We start from the raw sequence: 16285 nt of genomic DNA, 5'->3' as shown, positions 1-16285 counted from the left end.
TATAAATAATATTTTTTTTTTATCAGGTTGGTCAGAGTTTAGCAACTTGAATGTGAATGAGATTTTTCTTTTTTTTTTTTTTGAACTGGCTTGATTTCATGAAATATGGGCTTAAAATAGCTCTTGAATAACCATTATTCAAAATTAAACCTTAGGATGCAATTCCAACTATATTGAATGAAAATGTTGCCACTTAGTGAGAAACAAGATCTCACAGCCTATTCACCATGGCTATATATAGTAGTCTTTGCCACAGGCAAAAAGTCATTTAATTTAGTTTGGATGTGCTGAAATACATAAACAGTTCCCTATTATTTAGGGTGTTTCTCCATTCATTGCTAGTGATAACTACTGGTTGTGATGCTCATAAATAAGGATTTGAGATTTTTGTCTTAGGATGCTGCAGCTACATACCATGAACATGGTAGTTCATTATCAATTGTTTCATGTACTTGGCTATCGCATACCGAATAGGCTGCTACTGATGCTCTTTTGCTTGTTGCTTGTCTCCTTCCTCAGGTTTCAGTGTTTATCAATAGAAAGATTCATGCAGAGCCCTTGATCACGTGAATATTGGTTGACTGCCACACTGGTAGTATCTATTAATGTCTATGGTATTTCAGCTTTATTATTTTCCTTCCTGTTTCATATTTACAACAACAAAACTAGACAAGGCAAATTAAATTATTTAGCTGGATAAAAGCATATGAAATAGTTTAGTAATTCCATTTGGGTTTGGATAGGAAATGATAAACCTAAAGAAAAATACTTGTAGAAGTAACGTAACAGTTAGCACCTTTTCTAGAGTATAGCAGAGAGTCTTCAGGAATTACAAATGTTTCAAGAATTTCTGCTTATATTCTTTCAAATATCTTTATGCAGGGAAAAGAAAGGGTACTCTGTTAACCTCATGTTTCTTCTTTTTTTTTACTGTTAGGGTCTTGCCAAAATTACAAGCAGCCAGCAAAACATACATCAGCTGCATGCTAGACTCCAACTAAAATTGGTGAATCGACTCCATCTTTGGTACTTTATAACTTGCAGTGAATTTAGTATTTAACTCCATTGCTCTACATCTGTTACTTAATGATACAGCATCTGTTGCAATACTCCTGATTCACCTGGTATGGCTGTGATTGGACTATTGGGAAGATGGGTGTTAATTATTTTATGCAAGTATTTTACTTCAATCTGCCTCCATTGGGCTTCTACGAAAACTTGTATTGGCAATGCTAATGACTAGCTGGCTGGTAAAGAAGTTATGTGCCAGCAAACCTTGTTCAAAATCTAATCGGGTATGTTAAAGACAGGCACCATAATAATTCTCCTCAGTGATCAAATGCTTTGTGGATTTTCAGGTACATTAATTATCCAAATTCCCTGCCAAGCTAACTTCTGGTGAGCTCCCACGTTCCTCACAGTGTGCAAATAAAGGCAAGGAAGCCAGAGACAGTTTGTCAGAGTCACATAAACTAATATCAAAGCTATACTGGAAAAACATTGCCAATTATTTTTTTGTGTGTGTGTAAACTGATGCCAGTGGGACTAATTGCATGCATGGTCCTGTGCCAGGCTGTAGGTGAGAAGAGCAGAAGGCGGTGTCACAGCAGGGCTGGGATGGGTACAAGACATCATAACCCTCTGACAGCAGCATCACCCGCAGGGCACTCTCTCTCTGCAGAAAGAAACAGGTTTTTAATTAATTTTTTTTTTTTTTTATCAGCACTGATCCGGGAAGCACATTTTAGGGGAGACCTAAGGGTAGGGGAGAGCATTTTCACATAAAAATCTCGCTAACAGGTTTAGCTTGTGTGTTTTAATATTGTTACTGCCGATAAAACCATGTCTCTTTACATGTTTTTATCTGTGCTAACGCATTTAGCATACATGCCTATGCTGCACACGCACGTATATATTGCCTCTTTATTACGAGCACGAAATTAGCCGTTCCTGCGCAGGAGGCGCTCCCAACGCGTACTTCGGATGGATGCAGCCTCGGCTGCAGGCGAGGCGGGGGGGAGGCAGTTAGGGCCGAGCCGGTTTTAAGCGCCAGGCCGGCGCGGGGCCTCCCGGTCACTCCCCCGGCCCCGGGAAGGCCTCGCGGGCGCGGAGCCGAGGCGAGGCGAGGCGAGGCGAGGCGGCGCGGCTGGGCCACTCCGCGCAGGCGCAGCGGGAGGGGCGGGTGAGTCAGCGGCGGCCGCTGGGCGTCGCGCCCGCCCGGCGGCCCCGAGGTCCCTCCGCACATCCGGGTGCCGAGGCCCCGCCCACCGCCGGCCTCCCGGCTACCGCCGCCGTCGCCGCCCGGGGCTTGCGGGGGTCCCGCCGCAGCCGCGCCGGGCCTCTCCGATGCGAATCGCCGCCCGCTCGCCGGCCGCTGCCGTGCGGCGGGGAGCGGCCGGGCTCCGCGCGCGGTCGCCGCCATGATGCCGGCCCTGGCCGCCCAGCGGCGGGGCTGCCGTGGCCTCTACCGCCTGTACTTGCGGTGCCAGGCGGCGCCGCTCCCCCGCGCCTGCCACGGTGAGTCCCTCAGGGCCCGGCCCGCTGCCTTGCGCCGGCGGGCTGCTGGGAACCCCCGCTCGCCTCCGCGGGCCGGGCCGGGCCGGCGGACCCCGGTCGAGCCTCGTAGAGAGCTGTAACGAAGGTGTAGTCGAGCTGCGAGCTCGCGTGGGGGAAAGCGAGTGTCAGCGCTCGCAGGCGGCGGGTGGCAGCCGGCCTCGGGCGCCAGCAGGGGCGGGAAGGGATTCCTCTTGAGGCCGGGACGCTGCCCCCGGCTGCGGGGCGTCTCCGGGCCGGGGGGCTGCCTTCCGAGTATCGGCCCGAAAAGGAAGGAGAACGCTCGAGTCGTTAAGTGCCTCGGTAGGCGAGGCGCGTGCGGACGTGCGTAATGCCTTGTCGCGGGTGTTTTCGCACGCCCTTTGTGGGCCCGCTGCCCTGTCAGCCCCAGTCTTACGTAAGACTGATAACGTCACGCCCGTGTTGGGGTTGAAGTTTGCAGTAATTCTGTGAAGCGAAGCGCGGCCTCACAGGATTTTTGTGGGTCTGAGGAGCGAGCCCTGGCTTTTCCTTTGGGCCACAGGTCCCGTGAAATTTAAATTCTGACCAGCTTTTTCCTCTTTCATGTAATTACTTATGGTTGAATTGCAGCAAATACCCTTTCTCTTTAATGGTTTCTTTTGTATGTATGGGTTAGTAAGAAAAACATCCTCTAAACATGCTGATCAAGTTTCCCTTTTTCAGCTGCTCCAGTATCACCAAAGCTTAGGAAGCAGCAGTGCTCATCTTGTGCCATATGTTTACTGTAGTGTTTTATGAGTCATAATCAGTAAGTTGACTGAGCTGCGTTCAGTTGATTTTTCTGGGCTTTTTTCACATTAGCAACAACTAATAGTTAGTATGAGCTTATCCGACTTTTTTTGGTGAAACTGGTCTTCTGTAAGGTTCGGTTCGCTACGTGCACGGGTGCAGATGCTTCGGTACTGTAGAGGACTAAAATAAAAGCAAAGCTGTTCAAACTCTTATGGAATACACAGTTTTATAAAATATTTTCATTTTGTGAGAGGTGCGTTATTCATACATGATTAGTCATACTTTGTATGATTTGATTTACCAGCACTGCTTAATTTTTTTTTTTAATTTATTTATTCTTTTAATGAGTGCTTTCCAAAACAGCCAGTTTGCATGTTGCATTTCTGGTTGGAGGAGTTATATACCCTCTCTACAGAAGTTTTTATGCTGCCTAAAAGAAACTAGTTGCTACTACAGGTTGGCCTGTACTTCATACAACTCTACTTTTGGCTAGCTTTTGAAATTGAAGATTGCCTAGCCAGGGTGATTTCTCAATAGGCTTTTTACATACTTACCCTGTAATTTGTCTGTTGTAAATGTTGCAAAATTTAAGATTCTTCTGTATAAAATGTTTTATACAGCAATGTGTGCTTTTCTATGTAATTTCTGTAGCAAGTTGCTCTTAATGCATAATGCACACAGTTCAAATTTTCTTAATTGGTAGGCTGTGGTTTCTACAGAGTATACACAGAGTGAAATGAAATGGCAACGCTGCCTAATAGTTCTGTAGTGGTCTGTATTTGTTCTTTTATCAATACTTGTTTTTTAAAGATTTTGAGGCAGTATGACTAGAACGGGACTTAATGTGTCAGTAAGGCAATCTTATCAAATAGCTTTGTTTTTTGTTTTGTTTAATGTTAGAATAAAGTTTAAAAGTGGATATTTGAAGGGAGGCAGTGAAAGCATGCTGTGTACTCCCATTTTGTAATTCCTAAACATGGGTAAAATAAGCATAGATCAGTACTTAAAAGCTCACTTTCCATAACTTATGCTGGTATAGCTGGACCACTTTCCCTTCTTTTTCCTTCCAAAATGGTTGCCTGAAACATCTTTTTTTTCTCCCCCTGTTAGGATGGCAAGCTTCAATGAAAAGTGGGAGTCTGTCTTACATTCTGTCATGCAATCGTCTGCCTGTGCAGTTGATGAGTCAAGTGAGAGTTTATACCTCCAATGGTCAGAAAAAAGATCTTGGATCAGAAGATACAAATGGATCAACCCCTGAAAAAACCCTGCATAAAGTTGGAACAGGTAGTACTAAGCTAAAATAAAGAGTATTTATATAAATGTGAAAACTTTGTGTTTAACAATTGATAACTTTTTTTTGTCCCAATTGTTTGCTATTACGGTTGCAGAATTCTTGGTATTTGTTGCTTGTGGGCATCTATATATAAATTTCAAATGCATAAGTAGGGAGGGATGCTGAAATTTATTTCTTTGTCATTCCAGTATTTAAAGGATTTAAGTTTAGAGTAATCAAATTTAAAGTGGTGATAATAAAATGTGGATGTCAGAAGGGATTGGGTAACTTAAGGGATAAGAAATGGAATGTATTACTTGTCTTTAACCACTTTGCTTGCTTACTTGGATTCTTTTTGTAGTATTGCAGGTTTGTTGTGTGAAATGAACTAGTGATAAAGATTGAATGAGTGTGAATACTGAGCACTGTGACTTTTCCAGGTCAGGCTATAGATGACTGGTAAAGAAGGTCGAGCTGTTTCACCTGCTAGAGCTTTCTAATCTGACCCGTGCCAGAACTGCAGCATTCGCATTGGACACTGGATACAATGGTCATAACCTGACCCTCCTTGCTGTTCAATTTGATTGTCAATCCTGTGCTAGTTAGGTGCTTGTGAAATTCACAACTGTCTTGTCCTTGCTCCATCGTAGCATCCTCTTTTTTTTCTGCTTATTAAGTGTAGGACTGCACAGACACATGTTTGGAAGACTACCGTGCTTAAGAGATAAATGCATTTTAAAATGCTCTTCCTGTGTGCTTTTGTCTGAAACTATGTCGTCTACCAAAGAAAATTTCCTTCTCTTCATTGTCAGGTTAGCAGGTATTTGTTCTTTCTTTAGTAACTTTTAAATTCCTGAGGCTTGCAGCAGTCTTTAAAAGCTGGTAACTATGGCCAGCTAAGAGTATTACTTTTCTGATGTTTTGAAGTACAAAAGTGGATCTTAAATGTTGTTCTGAGTGTAACGATTAGATATTGTTCTTTAAGTCTGTGATTGGATTTTAGAAGAGGATAATACTTAAGACCATTTATGTTTCTAAGAGAGTCTTAAGGTGAAGATGGTTGCTAGAGGGTAAGATTCTTGCAGAAGAATGTGTGCTTGAATACGGTGAAAGACTGTAGAGCCAGTTTTAGTCATTGGTGTTTTCTGGGTTCTTAATGTGCAGTTACTGGTGTTAAACAACAGACATGTGAAAACAGTCTAGACTATTGCTTTCATGATTGCCTTAAGTTTATATAATTGTTGACTGTTATCAGAAGGGGTGTTTCTGCCTTCTGCTACCCCTGTCTGATTATTTCCTCTCTTGTGCTGGCATTAATTACGTTTAGGCCTGTTTTGTGAAAAAACTAATTGCTTGTTTTGCAGAGGTAGGGTAGAGGTACGATGGATCAGTAAGCTGATCCTGCTCACTGTCTCTAGAATGGCTGGAGGAGAGATGCTGCCCTCTGTGGCAGCGCAGCCTTGAGTCATAGTAAGCCTTGAGTGGAACTGCACTACGTGGGCACCATGATACTTACCTTTTGTTGAGAGTGGGGTCTCACATATGCAAGTGTATATGGAAACTGCAGCCTAGAGATATTGTGCATAGATGAACAATCACTTTGAAGTTTATTTTGCAATTCATGTTGTTATATGCATGCTTCATAAGGGGGGGTATTTTCTGGGGCCTAGTGGGTAGAATGTTCTTATGCATTATGGACATATTACTACTGTTTATTTAAAAAAGCATGAGATTTTGATAGAATTCTGAACAGGTAATATACTACTTGTAAAGATTGCCATACTTTTCCAGTAACTTAAATATTTAGCAAATAACGGATATCTTTTGGACCTCCATTTCTTTATCAGTAAACTTGGGAAATGCTTTTGTGATATTGAATGTGATATTGAAAATATTAACGTATTCATCTTGAAAGTTCTATCATATCAACTGCTGCTAGTCTGAAAAACAGTAATTGTGAATTCAAGTATTCTGTATTTTTTTTTTCTCACTGATGCACTGTGATTTTGTCCAGTCTCTAGGCTGAGATAGTAAACTTTAAAAGGGTACTTGATGTACATAGATCTCTATGCATATATATATAAATCTTGATACATCTGTGCCTTTTTCTCCCCCCTCTGAAATCTTATGACTCAATCTTTTGTTAAATAGTGTTGGTGATTTTTCTTTTAATGACATAAATGGTTGCACGCGGTTTCTGAAAAGCAGCTACTGCTCAGTTTTTGCTAAGCAATCTTAGCTGAAGTTTTTTATCATGACTATTGATAGATCGGCTGCCTGGTGTTCTAAACCACATAAACCTTTGCTGTTCCTTTCCTTTCTTTTATTTTTTGCTTCTGTTTTCAAGTCAATAATGGATAGGGGTGACTGTTTTAGGAATGCTAGTTATTTGTGGTCCAGCCTTATTTTTTGTGTAATAAGATCAGTTTCATAAATTTATAAGTGTTATTTTTCCAAGAAAGTATACTCGGATTGTTATTAGCCTTAGTCCTCAGTTGCTGTTAGGGCAATAACTAATTGCCTGATGAAAAGACAGTTATGTAGTTCAAGCTTCAAGAATATCTGACCTTTGACTAATTTGAGTAGCATGTTAAGCTAGGAGTATCTCATTAATTAATACAAACCTGCTTGAATAATCTTCACTTTTTTATGTATCACTTCCAATACGGTCAGTTTTAATTTTGTTAATGACTGTGGATGTGTGGCAAACCTCCCATGTTAGAGAGTGTTAGGGCACAAAAGAGTGGGTGTGTTGGTTTGACGTGTTAGTGTCATAAGGTTTTTGTTCTGAAAGCTATGTCGAGATGTGTGAGGTAAGGATGCAATATTTGTGTTTTCAAGGAGTACTTCTAATTTCTAAGTAGAAATCTCACTGAAATTACTAGAATTTATTATTTTCCACTTAACAGTGCTGTAAATTGTATTTTATTAGCTTTTTCTTGAGTCATATCCTCAAATTTCAAAACTAGCTAAAATACTTTGTTTTCATTCTAGCTCCAGCTTGTGACACAAGAGTTGTGGATTTTAGTTTAAATATTCTGTATTTTAAGGAGCTTGCTTTTTCTAAGTGAAAAAGCTTCAGTCCCTTAAAATTGAATTACAGCTTGAAAGCTCTCTGAGACTGGGCTGATCAGCAGCCATAAGCTATATAGGATTCATTATATTTACTAATCTAAAATTTTGTATAAAACTTGCCCCACACCGTAAGTGCACTGTTAAAATATTTTTTAAAAATTCAGGATACTTTTTGAAGTATGTTGCAAGTTGGTGCTCTTCTGCTAGCTGCTAGGAGTTTATTGATCAGTGCTATATTAAATGTCTTTTTTTTTTTTTTTTTTTTACTATTTCTGTCTTTTGAGAGTTTTAAATGTTGGAAATCTAGCAAAAATTTGTTTTAATTGTTAGTGTGGAAAGCAACATTAAGATATATTCTTAATTTGTTATGTCAACCAAACTCTTTACTAAAAAGAAAAGTAGGTACTTCCATATTTACAGTGAGCTTTATTTTTATTTTACAGGACAAGATACGACCAATGCAGGTCAAAAGCAGTCTTTCCTTAAAGAGCCAATCCAAGTAAAAGGTAAAGAAATACTTCCTGTATTGAAACTTTACTGTTGTCTGCTGCTAGTAGGCAAAAAAGATAAGTGTAAGGAAACTGTGGTTCCTCTTCAATAGTGTAACAAGTTATGTGAATAACATTTTAAAACACACTTGTATGTCAGCTTTGTTTGGTATGCAGTTGTTTGAAAATGACTCCCAAAAAATCAAATGTAGCAATGTTCCTTCTAATTAGTCACTCCTCTGTGTCTGTTTTTAATTGTTTCATTTAAGCTGATGAGTTTGTCAGGAAAAGACTAATTTGTTTTCTCATCTGTTACCACAATCTATCCTCCTGCCATGTTTTTAGGCATGTCCATTCACCATCTTGGACTTAATGTGGCTAAGCTGAATACTTGATCTTCCCCTGTTCCTTGTTCTAAGTCTTCATCTGTTCCTTCTTATTGCTAAGTTAATCTAATCAGTGTTGCTTCTAAATATATTGAGACCGCATGAACTGCCTAATCTGAATCCTGTAATGTTCCCATTTGTGCCTGTAGTAATGTGGTGGGTTGACCTTGGCTGGATGGGACCTCAGCTGGGCAGGGGAGAGAAAATATAATGAAAGGCTTGTGGGTAGAGATAAGGACAGAGAGAGATCATTCACCAACTGCTATCACAGGCAAAACAGACTCGACTTGGGGAAATTAGTTTAATTAATTACCAATCAAATCAGAGTAGGGTAATGAGAAATAAAAACTAAATCTTAAAACACCTTCCCCCACCCCTCCCTTCTTCCCGGGCTTAACTTTACTCCTGATTTTCTCTACCTCCTCCCCCCCAGCAGCACAGAGGGACAGGGAATGGGGGTTGTGGTCAGTTCATCACACGCTGTCTCTGCTGCTCCTTCCTCCTCAGGGGCAGGACTCCTCACACTCTTCCCCTGCTCCAGTGTGGGCTCCCTCCCATGGGAGACAGTCCACCACGAACTTCTCCAGCATGAGTCCTTCCCACAGGCTGCAGTCCTTCATGAACTGCTCCAGCGTGGGTCCCCCGCGGGGTCACAAGTCCTGCCAGAAAACCTGCTCCAGCGTGGGGTCTCTCCACGGGTCCACAGGTCCTGCCGAGAGCCTGCTCCAGCACGGGCTTCCCGCGGGCTCACAGCCTTCTTCGGGCATCCACCTGCTCTGGTGTGGGGTCTTCCCGGGGCTGCAGGTGGATATCTGCTCCACCGTGGACCTCCATGGGCTGCATGTGGACAGCCTGCCTCACCATGGTCTTCCTCACGGGCTGCAGGGGAATCTCTGCTCTGGTGCCTGGAGTACCTCTCCCCCTCCTTCTTCACTGACCTTGGTGTCTGCAGGGTTGTTTCTCTCACATATTCTCACTCCTCTCTCTGGCTGAAGTTTCTGTTGAGCAGCAACTTTTTCCCCTTCTTAAATCTGTTATCCCAGATGTGCTACCACCATTGCTGATGGGCTCGGCCTTGGCCAGCGGCAGGTCTGTCTTTGAGCCAGCTGGCATTGGCTCAATCGGACATGGGGGAAGCTTTTAGCAGCTTCTCACAGAAGCCGCCCCTGTAGCCCCCCTGCTACCAAAACCTTGCCATGGAAACCCAATACAAGTAAATACATCCTTTTGTCTTTAGTTACATTGTTTAAAAACATAAGTGGATAAAATAAGGGCATAACTTTCTTTCATGTTTATAATTTATCATGACTTGATTTAATTCCATCTTCACTCTGGTAGTTTCTATTTTGTTATTGTGGGAATTACGCTATTAAAAACTTCTGTGCTTTTGATCACTCCTAGCCTTATATGTATGGAAAGAACTTTATTGAAATAAAACCTGCCATTTCTCTTTAAAGTCTGTCAAAAAAAAAAAAAAATCTCTGGAGTGAAAGTGACTCAGCAGGCTATAAATTGTATCAAAATTCCTTCCTGTCTTTCCCCAAATTTAAATTTGAAACCTCAAATAATAATACTTGTTAGTAACAAGGTGAGATCAGGGTCTCTGTATGTGTATTTTCTGTACGCTTTTGTCTACATCCTTTATGTCAATTTCTTTGGGTCTATTGTCATTTAGTGTACCTATGCAAGGGGAACATACAAGGTACATAGGAGAAATCAGATAGACTGTGAAATTATTGTAAAAATAGATATATCTTTCAGTGAGAAAAGAGTTTTGCCACTGTAGATTATAGACGCGCAAGCAAGAATGTTTATATTAAAGAATTTGATAGTGTCTAGAAAGTAAATTTTAGTCTTCAGATGCTGCTGTGACTTATAAACTTATTGATCCAAGTATTACTAAGACAATAACATTTTTAAAGGATCACTAGTCTTAAAAACTTGTGCTATTTAAAGTGTTTTATTTACATTATCTTTTATTGGGCTTTGTCCTTCTCTTGGAAATACTAAATTGATTTTCCCCCCCCCCCCTCCACATTTATTGCCAATTTTATGCAGTTATTTGAACTAAGGGTAGGATCGTTGAGATATTCTGCAACGTACAATTGGTTGTAGTATTTTATTTTAGTGAAATTTACCTGTGTTTCGGAAAGATGGATTAGTAAGTGTTTGATAAATCACAAGTTATCTTTTACTAAGGTTAATACACTTTGGATATATGTTTTAAATAAGAAAAGATGGGAAACATTCTTCTTGTTTAAAAATGTTCATCCTGTTCTAACTTTAGTAAGTGATAGACTGTTTTTAGGAAAGCTCTAATTTTTTTGTCACCGTCGCTCAGGAGCATTGTGGGATGAATATGATTACTCAAGTACTTAAAAAATCATTTAAGTTCAGACTGGATGACAGAAATCAGATTATGGTAAATATTGGTATCTAGCGTTAGTATCTTTCTGTAAGTATCCTGTGACTTAAGGAGAAGTTCTGGACTAACTATAGAAATCACATCAATCCTATGGTATGCAGGAAGTTTGTGTGTCTTCATGTGAAGATATAAGTCTTCTCGCCTGCCCAATTTGGGCTTTTTGTTTTCAGTTGTGTTCTTGAATGTTATATCCTTCAGCAGTTGTAACTCTTCTTCCAATAAGCATAATGTTTTTAATGGAAGTGAGTGTATAGTGACTTACATTTGAAAATAAGATGAAGTTGTGAGTGTATAGACAAGCAGGAAATAATGGCATAAATTTAAAATTCCATTTATCCTTTTTCTGAATACATGTGGTATTCTTTTCCTTGTGCATGAAAATCTGATGTGATAGGAGTACGTCTTCTAGACATACAAAACATTGTAAATAAAGAATGCATATTTTTAATTGTTATAGATGCCCAATATTAAGTGTGCTAATTTTGAAAGTAATACTTGAGAAAAACAAAGTATACAGTCTGTCTCAGTTCTCTGTATGGTCTGCAAAGGTCAAAAATCTTATCTCTAGAAGATGGAATTGGTTAAGTATTGGAAAAAAAGAAATGTAAGTTTTCTGTCTCACTGACAAGCATTATTTTTCAGATCTCCACTTAGAGGTATCATGATATGACACTAGATTGAATTACCTTTTGAAGTTTCTACTGTAGTCTCCACGAGTGATGTGACTTGCTTATCTATTTCTCTTTTTAAGTGAAAGCAGTCCTTAAAAAAAGAGAGTATGGACCAAAATACACACAGAATAACTTCATCACTGGAGTCAGAGCAATAAATGAGTTTTGTCTTAAATCCAGGTATGATGGGTTTGAGTTGAAATTTAAATTGTGAATATTTGTTTGTTCATATGTGCTTCAAAAGTAATTGTGATTGTAGAGTGATTTTTGCACAGCAACTTTTTCTAAATACTTTTGTGGTATACATAACCATAAGTGACTGAAGTTCTTATTTACGTAGTGTTACAGTGGATTAGGAACTTGCACTTAGTTTGCATGTTTCTGTAGTTGCTTCTTAAAGTAATTTATTTGTACTTACATGACCATAAATCTAGTTGGGGGGAGTCCACCTCTAAAGCAGCTAGTTACAGGGGGGAATGGCAAATAACTCTTGTTTCAGCATTTTGGGGTCATGATGGTTTCATGTGAACATCTCTAAAAGATCAGTGGAAGCTTCATGTTATGTAATGTACTATCTGTTAAATCTGTAATTTGGAATAAAATATAATCTGGTTTGTTGTAACCTAACTATTGTTACTTGATTCATATTTACTGCCTTTCACTATGTGCCATGCCTGCCAGCAGGTCTTACTGAGTATTGCTATAGTTGAGGTGTCTGTCAGATTTCACGCATATTATGTGTGTGACCCATATTAAATCTAAAGGCTTAGCAGCTTTGTTTATAATTTACTATGCTGTCACTGTACCTCCCCTGTTTTTACATATAGTGTATGTCATCAGACTTGGTCTTTGCTGAAAATCCAGTGACAAATTGTGCTTAGTCCTCTGCCATATTTTTATCATAAGTGGCTTGTCATGCAGAGAAATAACTAGCTAAAGTTTTGCTGGATTGACCAGAAGAGGAGGGGAGGAAGAAAAAAGGACTAGATAATTGGTTGGGCTAAAAATGAAATGTTCTGTTGTATTTTAAAAAATAAAATAAGAAAAAAAAAAAATCCCTGATGCTTCTCAATGTAGATGCCCTAATGTGTAGCTCAGCACAGGAAACTTACCTGTTCCCCCAAATAGTTTTGTTATTTCCAACCTTTTATAGCTTGTGCTGGGTATGTGGGTTTTGAAGTTAAATTTCTTAATTTTTTATGTCATGTGACTTCTGATTTCCGTTTAGAAATGTTAAGCCGTGAAACCTCTTGTTTAGCACTTGTGCATGTTATTAATTACATGCAGATCATTCATTGGATGTTTTATTATTCAATGTTTTATTACTTTGTCGTCCATGTGTAGTATTTCATGGTGTGAGGATATGATTTGGACTTTTGAGTGTGGAAACCACAGTGGTTTTTCAATAGCATCCAAGAGAATGCTTGCTTCATGTTGTGTATATGTTCTGTTTGTCTCAAGTAAACAACTTTGGTTTTTTGTACTGCAAATTAATAATATCAAAGTTGTGGAAGACATAAAAGTAAAATTAGAATAATATGAACTGTTTCTTGCACTAAACTGTCCACTTTCCTTAGTGATTTAGACCAGCTGAGGAAAATTAAACGACGAAGCCCTCATGATGACACCGAGACTTTCACTGTGTACCTGAGATCGGATGTAGAGGCAAAGTAAGACCGTTTTTATGAAGGAAAATGTTTGGATCACTTAAAATGGATTATATGAGAGAGAGAGGAAAAAACAAACAAAAACATTACAGTGTGAAAGGGCAATAATGTTTTCCATTTTCTATCTGAACACATTTTATACCCTCATCGTTGTAGTAATTACATGGTCTGTATAAAATTGGAGGGTATGTTTCATGTGTCCAAAGATTAAGTGCTGTCCTCAGCCCCCTCTTGCCCAGCTTTTTATTCTGTAAAGTAGTCTGCATGGCTTCTTATCAGAAAGAATGATGTGATGTTCTGCTTTTAGGAAAGGCATTTGTAATGTAGTCAAACTGAAAAGAAGTTGCATAAATAGAACCATTGTTAAGTTACTTTTACTCTGTGCAGGTCTCTTGAAGTTTGGGGTAGTCCAGAGGCTCTTGCTAGAGAAAGAAAACGACGTAAAGAGGCAGAGATCAAGTACAGAGAAAGTGAGTATAGAGTTTTCAAATATCTTCAGATGTAAACAACAAAGTATGATTGTTAGAAATCCACTAGATGGTGTGTTACTTCATTGAGAACATACAAATTTGGAATTGGCAATTACTGATAAGGTTTTATAGCATAATGTTAGAGTAACACATTACTATCTATGCAGATATAGTCTGTTACTATCTTACAGTTTATCATCTATGTGATACAGCAAGAATATACATTCAGTTGAGATCTATAGTCATACTTTGATTTTTGGGGGGCTTTGAATTTTTTTATTAGAATTCACATCTTCAATGGTTTTGGATTTTTTTTTTTTAATTGAGAATTTTGAAAAGACTTAAAACCAATCCAAACCTTGATACCATACTGTTACTCATTTATTTTTCCTCTGAGATGAATTCAGCTTACCTTTGTGCTTTGGGGCGGGAACACCCCCAAATTGTCTTTTTGCTTAAAATTATTGTTGTTGTCCTTGCTGGTATTATCAATAACAGGTACAGTCAAATCAGTAGTTTGTAATGGATTTCGATCTGTCTAGTCAGTTGAAATCACAGGAGAGGCAATATTCAAGGTACTTATTCCAATTATGCACCTTAAAATTAGAGTGGTGGTGGTTTTTTGTTTTGGTTTGGTTTTTTTGAAACAGTTGTGCCACTGGAACACCCTCCTAGTAAAAAGGCTAGAGCTGCAGGCACTTGTTAAGGTACCTGGATTTGTACTGAGAGTGCAGTCAGTAGCTTAAAAATTTTTAGTGAGCAACAGAATAATTCTTGGACATAATCCAAAAAATGAGATTTAAAAAAATACTGCTCAGTTATAATAGCATACTGAAATGTTGTACACTTGAAGTGGTAACGCCCCCCCCCCTTTTTTTTTTGCAGACTATTCTTATGCTCTACTGACTGTTTTAATCTATTTAAATTATTTTGTAAAACATATTTTGTATAACTTTGCAGGGGAGAGTCTAGCACTACAGGTTCTAGGTACTGTAGTATACCAATGTTTATTTTGAAGTTACTGAACATCATTAGTGGATGGAAAAATACTGACATTAAGAGACTTGCTTTGAAACATCCTTCCCCCTCTCCCTCGTGGTTAAGGGACGGGAGGGAGGCAGTAGAATGCCTGGAATTAGTATGGTGTATTTTAATTTTTTTCACCTCTGTATCATCCTTTTTTGTTAGAAATGGCAATGACGTATAGGAACATAACAGATTGTATTTGGCATTTTGCATGAATATATAACAATATGTGTTTCTGATTAACAATACCAGTAGAGGAGTTTTTCACAAAGAAAGATAGACTATGTAGCTCTTACCGGAAGTTGACTGCTGCATAAAAAATACAGACTTCAGTTCCTGAAACTACTGGTTACTAGTATGTATTCATGATAATGATTTTGTGTTGCAGATCTATTTAGAAACCAAAGGCTGTTGAGGGAATACAAGGAGTTCTTTGGAAATACTAAGGTAGGAGATGTTTTAAAGTTTTTGGCTGGAAAAATGCTACAACATGTACTGTGACACCTTTTGAAGGAAAGAGTTGTGAAACAGTTGAATAAGCTTAACTAACTGAATATTATTGGAAGTTTTATTTGCACTGTAATATACCTGATCTGTCTCTGATTGTAATGCAGTGGTAAATGTTATGATGCCAGTTTAAATGGGTTCCTGCTGTGGCAATGTAATCCACCAGTAAGGTGTGTGGGTTGGGTTTTTTGGGGTTTTTTTTTGTTGTTTTTTTTTTGTTTGTTTTTTTTTTTTTAGTCAATTGCCACCTTGTTAACAAAATTTCAGCTGTATTTGTGATTTCATCTATAGCCTATAAACATGTATAATAAATACATTATTAATGTAAAGAAATGAAATAGGTTTCTTAAGGTAAAAAAAACCAAAACCCAAAACATTTGCTCTGTGCCCTACTGGCCCTTCCTCTTTGCTTAAGCGGACCCATTGCCTAGATCCAGGTGCTCTGCTATGGTAGAATGATTTCTTAATCTTTCTGCTGCACAGCTGGCTCCTGTCCTTATGGTTGCAGTGGCCCCTGCTGGAGTTTTTGTTAGTTGTTTATTCTTTTTATAGCCATCCATTTGTAGAAATGTGTAAGACCCAGCTGCAGTTTTGATGAGCATTCAGTAGTAAATTAGTAGGCTTCAAGGACTGTAGTTTCACTTTTGCAATAACAGGGCAATGCAGAGTTTTTATTTAATAATTTGTATGGTAGGTCCTTCATGAGGTCAAGATTTGGTTATTTTATTTTAATAATCTCTTATTTCTTTATGTAGCCACGCTCCAGTGCAGCAGCTATGTTTTTCAAGGGACCAGGGAAGGTGGTAATGGTAGCTATTTGCATGTAAGTTTAAAAAAAAAAAAATGTTTTGTTTATGCAAGTATAAAACAATTAATTTGTATTATCCTGGAAATGACAACAGTCTGTGTATTCAAGCTAAAGGTATCTGTGTCTCTGTAACTGAAGTTAATATTTATTCATTGTTGATGGGAGAGAGTTTAGGTAAAT

The 16285-nt window shown here is 38.9% G+C and overlaps 1 protein-coding gene across 3 annotated transcripts in view; it reads left to right on the top strand.

The window, feature by feature from the left end:
* Positions 1 to 2250: 2250 nt before the first annotated feature.
* Positions 2251 to 16285, top strand: part of SLC30A9 (solute carrier family 30 member 9) — a 43195-nt gene continuing 29160 nt past the window's right edge. For 2 of the 3 annotated variants that reach the window (XR_008234143.1, XR_008234144.1), the window contains exons 1-8: positions 2251 to 2517; positions 4417 to 4593; positions 8101 to 8163; positions 11708 to 11807; positions 13205 to 13297; positions 13682 to 13764; positions 15179 to 15237; positions 16053 to 16120. Coding sequence is in view for 1 of the 3 variants with exons in the window: in XM_052780163.1 (XP_052636123.1) it covers positions 2421 to 2517; positions 4417 to 4593; positions 8101 to 8163; positions 11708 to 11807; positions 13205 to 13297; positions 13682 to 13764; positions 15179 to 15237; positions 16053 to 16120 (740 nt within the window). In the remaining 2 variants the exon portion in view is untranslated. The remainder of the gene's footprint in view (positions 2518 to 4416; positions 4594 to 8100; positions 8164 to 11707; positions 11808 to 13204; positions 13298 to 13681; positions 13765 to 15178; positions 15238 to 16052; positions 16121 to 16285) is intronic. The other variant, XM_052780163.1, reaches the window with a different exon arrangement.

The sequence above is a fragment of the Harpia harpyja genome, chromosome 2 (genome assembly GCF_026419915.1).
Source record: "Harpia harpyja isolate bHarHar1 chromosome 2, bHarHar1 primary haplotype, whole genome shotgun sequence".
Lineage (NCBI taxonomy): Eukaryota > Metazoa > Chordata > Aves > Accipitriformes > Accipitridae > Harpia > Harpia harpyja.
The sequence above is the reverse complement of the archived record's forward strand: the minus strand, read 5'-3'. Positions and strand labels throughout refer to the sequence as shown.